The sequence below is a fragment of the Hippocampus comes genome, unplaced genomic scaffold (assembly GCF_001891065.2).
Source record: "Hippocampus comes isolate QL1 unplaced genomic scaffold, H_comes_QL1_v1.1 scaffold59, whole genome shotgun sequence".
Taxonomy (NCBI): domain Eukaryota; kingdom Metazoa; phylum Chordata; class Actinopteri; order Syngnathiformes; family Syngnathidae; genus Hippocampus; species Hippocampus comes.
The window spans coordinates 1,944,191-1,952,651 of record NW_017805406.1 but is presented as its reverse complement, the minus strand read 5'-3'; the positions used below and the strand labels follow the sequence as shown (position 1 = coordinate 1,952,651).

Here is an 8,461-nt window from a genome sequence, read left to right as displayed (position 1 = left end):
GAGAAAAAAGCCAATGACACAGAAAGAAGAGGCTCGAGAGGGAAAAAGAGCAGCCGCAGAAAGCAAGGCACTGGGGAGCATCGCCCGCAAATGGTGGTTTCAACTTTGAGACTTTGAGGGTCAGCGAACTCATCTGCATATCGCTTAACGCAGCACCTCAGTTTTAAATTGACATGTCAATCCAACGCGACGTCTCGTGTGGTGCTGCGTCAGCGTTATCGTAGTGTGGGTGGAGGAACAGAATCACCAGCGGAACAGGCATTCCGTTCAGAACCTTCTTCTGGTTTGTCTATATGATCGGTTTGCATATTCATCAAGCGTCCAGATGACTGCGCACCCATCGTACTGTCCGTTGGTCCATAAGAACCATTAGCTCGACTTCAACGAACCGTGGCATATTCCAGCAAGTTTGATGACATTTGTTGTGCTTTGATGAAGAAAGTTGTCATGGGCCCACGGTTGCCGTCTGTGCATTATTGGACATGCTCTGGCGATGAAGCTTCACTTTGTGTCACACTGCCCTTGTTCTTCGCCGCTAATATGAAGACGGTCTCAAGACGTTAGCTTTTGGCTAAAGTTGCACAAGTTCGCTAGCTTTCGCTGCCCGTGAGTGATCTGCGGCGTCTTGTTAACATGCATCGTAACTATCCGTCCATCCGTTTTCTGATCCGTTTGTCCTCATAAGGGTCGTGGGTATCCGCGCCACAATTTAGGGACAATTTAGAGTGTTCCATGAGCCTGCCGTGCATGTTTTTGGAATGCGGGAGCAAAACGGAGTACCCGGAGAAAACCCACGCAGGAGAACATGCAAACTCCACTCAGCAAGGCCGGAGCTGGGATCGAACCCTGCACCTCTTCACTGTAAGTCCGACGTGCTAGCCAGTCAACCACCGTGCCGCCCTACATCACAACTATCTAGCAGGTATTTTTGCTCATTTTTAAAACTGTTTGAGCAATGTGACCCATGATTTATTCATTTTTTTCAATATTACAGACGTAACGCGGGAGCACTACGTCTGTGACAGTTGGCGTTCTCTGTGGTAAAACTTCATTTAAAAATTCAGACGACGCATTTTTCATAATGGATTTGCTCTTCCATTTCCATTTGGAACACGGCCCGAGAAGCCTGTGAAAAATGGGACAAGGAACTTTTGTCTATTAGTTCCTCTAAGTGCTTTGTTCAACATCAGACTGGCACTTAAGTGGTCTGCCAACCACGACGGCCAAACAATAATCCCCAAATTCCCCCTATCTGGAAACATCTTGTCCAACTAGCGTCTTATTACTCCCAACAACCTCGTTGAGCCGCATCATGCCAACTCCTCCTCCATAACGTTGAAGGGTTCAACAAAAGTCCTTCATTTCTTCCTTGTATCACTCGACAATATCCCCACCGCAGTGTGTGAAAGTAGTTCTCATCCGGCGATAACATCTTTCTGGCGTCTCCGGGCTCGTTGGTTGTCACCGTGATAGACGGGAGAAACTTTTTCTAACTCCAATCTTGGAAGGGCTCTTCGCACTATGGAGGGCTGGAACATGGTTAACTCAAATATGATGCTGTCGACCTTGTGGAGGATTAAAGCAACGCACGGAGACACGACCGTGACCTCTTCACACTGGATTCTATGGTACCGGCTGAGAATATTTAATTACTCGTCCAACATTTATGGCTTGAGCCTTATTTTCGTACACATTTAAGAGGATTGCATAGCATTTTTTTTTTTCTTTTGGATTCCGACCACATGTCACGAACATGCGCACCATCGCGGTGCTTTCATAGTCCACACACCAGTGGACACCCGAACGGTTCAATCTATAATTATTATCCTACACGTCATCAACCTTTGTGGGAATGACAGACACTTAAAAAAAAAAAAAAAAAAAAATGGTGACATCAGCATTTTGCGTTCCCTCTCATAATCCTCAAATCCCCTTTAAAGATGACAGCCCATTCCTCATAACACAAATCATTCAACTTTAATATGAGAGGACTGTAGATCAACGGCACTCCGTAAAAGTTTGAGTTACTACTTAAGAAAGAAAAAAAAAAATAAAAGGGGTTCTTTTCAAGTGTGAAAGGTTTCCCTGGATTGAGCACAGCATTAGGAGTCACGATGAGTCATCTCTGGGGGGCAGACATTTGCGGTTGGACATGACATTTACTTCTTTGAGCTTTCATGACACGGGACTACTGAAGTCTTCGGGAATGTCAAGGGGGACATTGGATTTTAAACAGCTGTACTCAAACTGAATACAATAAGCGAGAGGAAGCATCTTAAAGAGGGTGGGGGTGGGGGGCAAAAAAAACCCAGTCAGTTTCTCTTCAATTATTAATTTTTGGACAGTGAGGTGTGAGAGGGCGAAGAAATAAGCACACATGACAGTTAAGGTAAGACAAGCGTGAGATGCCCAAATATGGCGAGGAGGTTGGAAGGAAGCGGGTTGGTGGTACTGTACCTCGGTTTCCAGTGACTGCGGGGTCTGAAGCGAGGGTGCCTATTAGAGCGGTGGAGTCTGGGGGGATGGGATGGAAGGGGGGTGTGGTGGATGGAGGCAGGGTGGTGGGTTCTTCTGGAGGGGGGTGGATAGACATACAAACATTTACAAAGGACAAACAATAACTTGGGGGGGGGGGCGACGGATTGAAAAAGGGAGCAATTCGATATGGCGGCGAGTGGTTACAGCAAAGCATGACATAGCAATGGGGAAAACAAAAACGGTGGTTAAAAAAAAAAAACAAGCAAAAATGTACATACTAATATATTCAGCAATAAAGCAAATGCTAACGTACGTCATGTGGATAAAAATCGCCCGGCAGAAATCTCGCAGTCGGAGCGTCTCGTGTTGCGTTTTCATCACGATAGACCTTAATCACCTGGCGTCAAAACGTCCGCCCTCTCGCTCTTTCGAGAGGTCATCTTCATTTTGCTTCAAATTTTGACCACAATATAAATCCGATGTTTCGGTGAAGAAGAAGCTCCAAAGGCATGCTGTGGATGTGGACGCATTTATCTCGCATGTTTACATCGCCCGGAGAACTAATTCTAGCCGATCGCATCAGCGCTGCAGAAAAAAAAGCACCCGGGGGGGGTTTTATTCAGAATTTCTCAACTTCATAGAACTATCAGTTTTACCACCATGTTTCTAGAACAACCAGTGAAGACAAAATAGGTAAGCCAGGTTGCTTGGTTTTGTTCTTTCTGCACTTTTACCCCGAGTCTGTAGAACTACTAACACGGTCATAAATAAAAAAATAATTTTTTTTATCAGAGGACTTATTTTCGGAAATTGACTTGAGGGAGTATCAGAGTCTCCAGTAGTCTTTAATAGCCACACAAAGTCACTAGATTTGTGGTTATTTGATTTTTTTTTAATAGTTGCTAGAGGGAAGAATGATTGGATCCACTACAAATAATACTGAATACATTTTTAACATGAAATACAATAAAACATATTAGAATGAATGAAAATATCTTATCCGGAGGTTCTACTGAATTAGAAATGCGGCTGGTGGAAGTGAAGACCACCACTGGAAGAGAGTGTGGGAGTGGTTTGATGTCACAATGATGAGGGGAGCAGCAACATTTAAACATACAAAAAAACAAAACAAAACAAAAAAAAAAAGACTTAACCTAAAAAAAGAATGACGGTTTATCATGTTATCAGGTTACAGCAGGGGCGTCAAACCCATTTTCGTCGCGGGCCACATTTTTTTCCCTTGGAGGGGCATTTTGACTGAAATCAAATGAAGAAGTCAAAAATCACAGCTTGTTCAACTATTGTTGAAGTTACTGTAATGAGGTGTTTGGCAACAAGAAAATGCTTCCCGTGTCTCTCTTATTTATTACATTTGAGAATTTAACATTTTGGTACATATTGTAGCAAGCATCATGGAAGTTGCCACGTTTGATTTGCTTTCGCGGGCCACCTAAAATGATGTGGCGGGCCAGATCTGGCCCCCGGACCTTGACTTTGACACCTGTGGGTTACAGTGCGTAAGAAAGGGTAAAAAAAAATCCAAAATCAAGAGAAATATCTAAAACAACAACAACGGTAACCCGAGTCACGGCTGGAAGACTTTCCTCGAGGTTTTTTTCCTCCAAGGTGATGGTCAAATACTAACGGGACAAAGGGATCGACGGTGAAACGTTGTTTGACAAAGTTAATGAGGTGACACCGCCACCTTGTTTGTGTCACTCTGGTTTTTATGGTGCCGTGGAGGCTTTTTAATTGGCCGTGCTGCAAGGCCCGGTTGCCTTTGCGACTCGTCAGCCTCGGCGAGATGCGCAAAACAGTTTGACTGCGCGTCCGAGTCAAAGTGCCTCCTTGCTGCAGAGGAACCATTAAAAAGGTATTTCCCAAGAATTGTGGCAGCAATCGCAAAAGGCTAAAAGGTGTGCTAATCACTAATGAATGCCGGGGACAAAGCGGGTGCCATTTTCCAAGAACGAGTCATGAATCTCCATCGGACTCTTTAACTCTCTTGGGCCTCAGGTTGCTCTTCTCTGCGGTGTTGAGTTTGTCAGTTTGAAACATCGTTTTCAGGAAGGTCACCGTTTATTTTATGCCGTTACATTTCCATGACATTTTTAAAGGTATGCTAGGCTCCAAGTCATGGGATGACGCACGCTAATTGAATCTCACCAGAAATATGGACCGAAACTTTGTAAAGGGCGAGTCCGAGAACTTCGTCTCTTTTTTTCAAAATATTTAATGATTGCAATTTTAATAATTGATTCATCTGCAGATTTTTTTTTCGCCCGCCCGATTAATCAAATACGGAAATAAACATGTTTTAATGCGCATCCTTTTTCATAAAAATAGGTCATGATTTCAAATTGACAAACATAAGTGATGATGACTCCGTAACTGGTTTGGTCAGGAAAGGGGCAAAAAAAATGTTGATTGCTGTTTTTCAAAGTAACAGCGGCGAGTTGCAAATGTCACATTGTGATGAAACACAAAGATAATAATCTGCTTTCATGGCGGACTACACAAATTGGAGTATAATTACGGTTGAGTGGCGGGAATTAAATGTTTCTGAACAACAAATCATTTTCATAATAGCGGTAGATTTATCGTCTTACCGCTAAAATATTGGGTAATGCTGATAATTTATGTCTGCTTTACTGCATCCTTAATTTTGGTGCAGCAGAAACACTTTTGGATGAATTCTGAAAAAAAAGAAAAAAAAAAATAATAATATTGCCACAATATGATGCCACAATTGTTCATTCAAAAACATGGGCTTCTCCCTCCGAATTATCGTGAGAACACCGTTGGCTATCAGACCATCAAACTCGACACTTCATCGAGAGTTGAAGGCTTTAGCCAATTAAAACCGATGCTCATCAATCAAAAGTTCAACATGGAGGTGCACAGACGCGAGTGATCTCATCAATCGGTGTCGAAAATATTTTTGGAGCCACACGTTGCTTCTTTCAACCAAAGAGGGATTTTGTTTGAAGCCAAAACCCACAATACATATATTTATCATGACTGACAAAAAAAAAAAAAAAAAAAAAAAAAAAAAAGTGTTTCCATTCACATCACAGCGGCCGCGAGTACGACCTGAAGCAGACACTTCATGAACTATTGATGGCAACCTTGCTTCCAAACTTCGCACGGCCTCGCTATTATTTGACCAAAGAATATTGAATATCATGCTCAGTGCAAAACACAAACGCCCCGCTGGATGCGAGTCGTAATAATAAAGCAATATTTATTGTTCCACTTGGGGAAATTCCCTTTCTGCCTTGTTGTCTCTCAACTCGTCCACGCGCACGCGCGCACACGCCGCCGTCCTCAAACAAAAGGAGCAGAGACTTAATTCGGAGAGACGCAGGAAAACGGGAGGGCGAGCTATCTGTTTTCCCTGACACTGATTCACTTCATCCTCCACCTCCTCTGGCGTTACTCGCGATGACTTATCCTCCGCGGTGGCATGACTGACAACGCGGCACTAAATTCCACACACACACACACACACACACACACACACACACACACACACACACACACACACACACACACACACACACACACACACACAAACACACACCCTCGCTCCTCCCCTCACCGTGTGCATGCATGAGGAATATCTGGGACGCGGGTTTATTTAAAGAAAGACGTTGGTGGTATTAGTGCCACCTGAGGCCCTGTGAGCCGTGTTACCACTAATCACTCACACTTCTGATACACGTGCACAGCGGGAGGCTCGAAAACCACTCGCGCTTCACTTTGGTGTTTGCTTTTATGGCTGATTGTACATATCTGGCACGGTTGACACGCAAGATCATTTCAGGCCAAACTGTATATTTTGATTGGATGCTTTCATGCATTTTCTTTTGGAGCGGTTACGAAATTACAATTGGTCAAGAGTACCAAACAATGAATGTATTGCACATTGTCGACCGGGCTGACTTGCCATTCGTTCCCCGGTGGAAAACGCTTCTGTTTTGTGACTCTGGTTGATCTAATTTCACCCTGGAGAACCCACGTGGTCAAATTTGGCCCCTATAAATTCTGCTACTCAAATTTGACCCTTAAATCCCAAAGGGTCAAATTTGGTCCTAATCCTACATTCGGATTAAAGCATTAAATATTTGAAAAAAAAACACATATTTTGGTGTTCTGTGAACATATAGCAGTCATTTAATGTAAAATTCACCATTTTCCAAAGAAGAAAAGGGTTCTTGAGTTCTCCAGGGTTAAAAAAGAAACCCCTCATTTACATATCATGTTAAATGACTAAATTGTTCCAAATTCAAAATCCAGCATGAACTCCAAAATGAAACCTGGATTAAACGGTAACGGACTGTTCCACTGTTCCAAAAATCCAAGGACTCCTTCAACAAACATGATGTTCCAATCCGTTGCCGAAAGATATTAGAACTTCCTAAGACGCAAGCATACGCGTGAGCTTTTTCCCCGCAGGACTCACCGTACACGTAGAGTACATATTCAGCGCTGCTGGTCCCGAGGTGGTTGCTGGCCTCGCAGCGGTACGTGCCGTTGTCCGTCTTGTTCAGTGATGTGAATGTCAGCTCCCGACCCTCCACAATCACTCTGCCAAGGTCCGAAAGTTCCACGCCGTCTTTCGTCCACATCACAGGATCTGGCCTGGAAAGAGAAGCAAACGTGATCCATTTGGACAGACGCTTCATGAGATACTCATGCATAATGTAGACTTTCAGAGAACAGAATTTCAAATAAACGTGAGGAAGTCAAAATGTGAAAAAATAAAATAGAATAAAAAAAAAAATTCAATTTTCTCATAATCAGCAGTAAAAATTGGGTTGCGTTCACCCATAATCACCAATTTTAGAGTGAAAAAAAGCAGAAAAAAAGATTCTTCCATAACAGACCAACAACAATCAACATCTGCTTTTGAAGGCCAAATGATGCATTTAAAATGAATCACCAGTGTAACAATTTTACATTTGGCAAACGACAAAAGTGTTTGTATGTTATTCGGTAGTGGTAGTAATAGTAGTATTTAGTCGTGTGTGTGTGTGTGTGCATGCGTGCATGCCATGCATGCGCGTGCATGTCTTTATACACATGCAAATGAAACACAAGTGACTTACGAAGGGTTTCCTTGGGACACACAGTCCAGCTTTAGGTACTGACCCTCCTGAGGGACTGCGAGAGAGTGGACGATCTCCACCCGAGGAGCATCTAAGACAAACACACACAAAGTTATGAGGGTCGAATGAAGGAATTCGTCCAGGACGCTCATTTGTTCACATCAAGCGTTTAGGTTCATACTCACAGTGCACCTCCAGCACTTCAGTGGTCTGCTGTGGCGACTGCGAAAGTGCCTCGTGGTCCACTCTGCAAGTGTATGCCACCCCGTCATCATTTCTGTCCACGCGCAGCTGCAGCGAGCTGCGCACTGTGAAAGTCTTCCCGCTAGCGTTCACCTCCTTGGCACCTGCGTCGAAAGCGTCGCAACAAGCGTCAGCGATGCGGCGCTGAGGCACATCAACATGTTGTGCTTTGCGGTCTGCGATTACGCAGACACCGCGGGCATCTTTATCGCACCGCACAGATCTGAAATCACACTGCGAGGGGCACCGACATGTGATGTGAAGGAGCGATATCCATAGTCCTCTGTTAATGTAATTAGATTAAGTCAAATTGAGCTGATTGGGGAGATGCGATAAGCTGTTAATGCAAGAATGATTCTATCATGCTTCGATCAGGCTGGGACGAGAGCTTTTAGCTTAATCTACAAACATGAGCATCCATCTCCAATCCAGCCAAAACAATGACCATTCAGTGAACTCCCATCTATTGCCATTTTTTTATCTTCCTGCAAAAACTATCCACAACTATTTCCTAAAAAACACTCTCATTTGCATTTTTTGTGCTTTTCCCATAACACCCCAAAACGCCAAAAGATGCAACAAAGCCTATTAGTGAAGTAGTAATTGCTGTCAGGGAAGTATGCTGAAGC

General features: G+C 43.7%; 1 protein-coding gene across 4 annotated transcripts in view; it reads right to left on the bottom strand.

Annotated features, from left to right (window-relative positions):
• cadm2a (cell adhesion molecule 2a) overlaps positions 1–8,461 on the bottom strand; it is a 166,899-nt gene that overhangs the window by 26,818 nt on the left and 131,620 nt on the right. For 2 of the 4 annotated variants that reach the window (XM_019873457.1, XM_019873460.1), the window contains 4 exons: positions 7,775–7,936; positions 7,590–7,680; positions 6,944–7,122; positions 2,458–2,571 (listed from right to left, as the gene is read on the bottom strand). In XM_019873457.1, the coding sequence (XP_019729016.1) occupies positions 2,458–2,571; positions 6,944–7,122; positions 7,590–7,680; positions 7,775–7,936 (546 nt within the window). The remainder of the gene's footprint in view (positions 1–2,457; positions 2,572–6,943; positions 7,123–7,589; positions 7,681–7,774; positions 7,937–8,461) is intronic. The other 2 variants (XM_019873458.1, XM_019873461.1) reach the window with 2 other exon arrangements.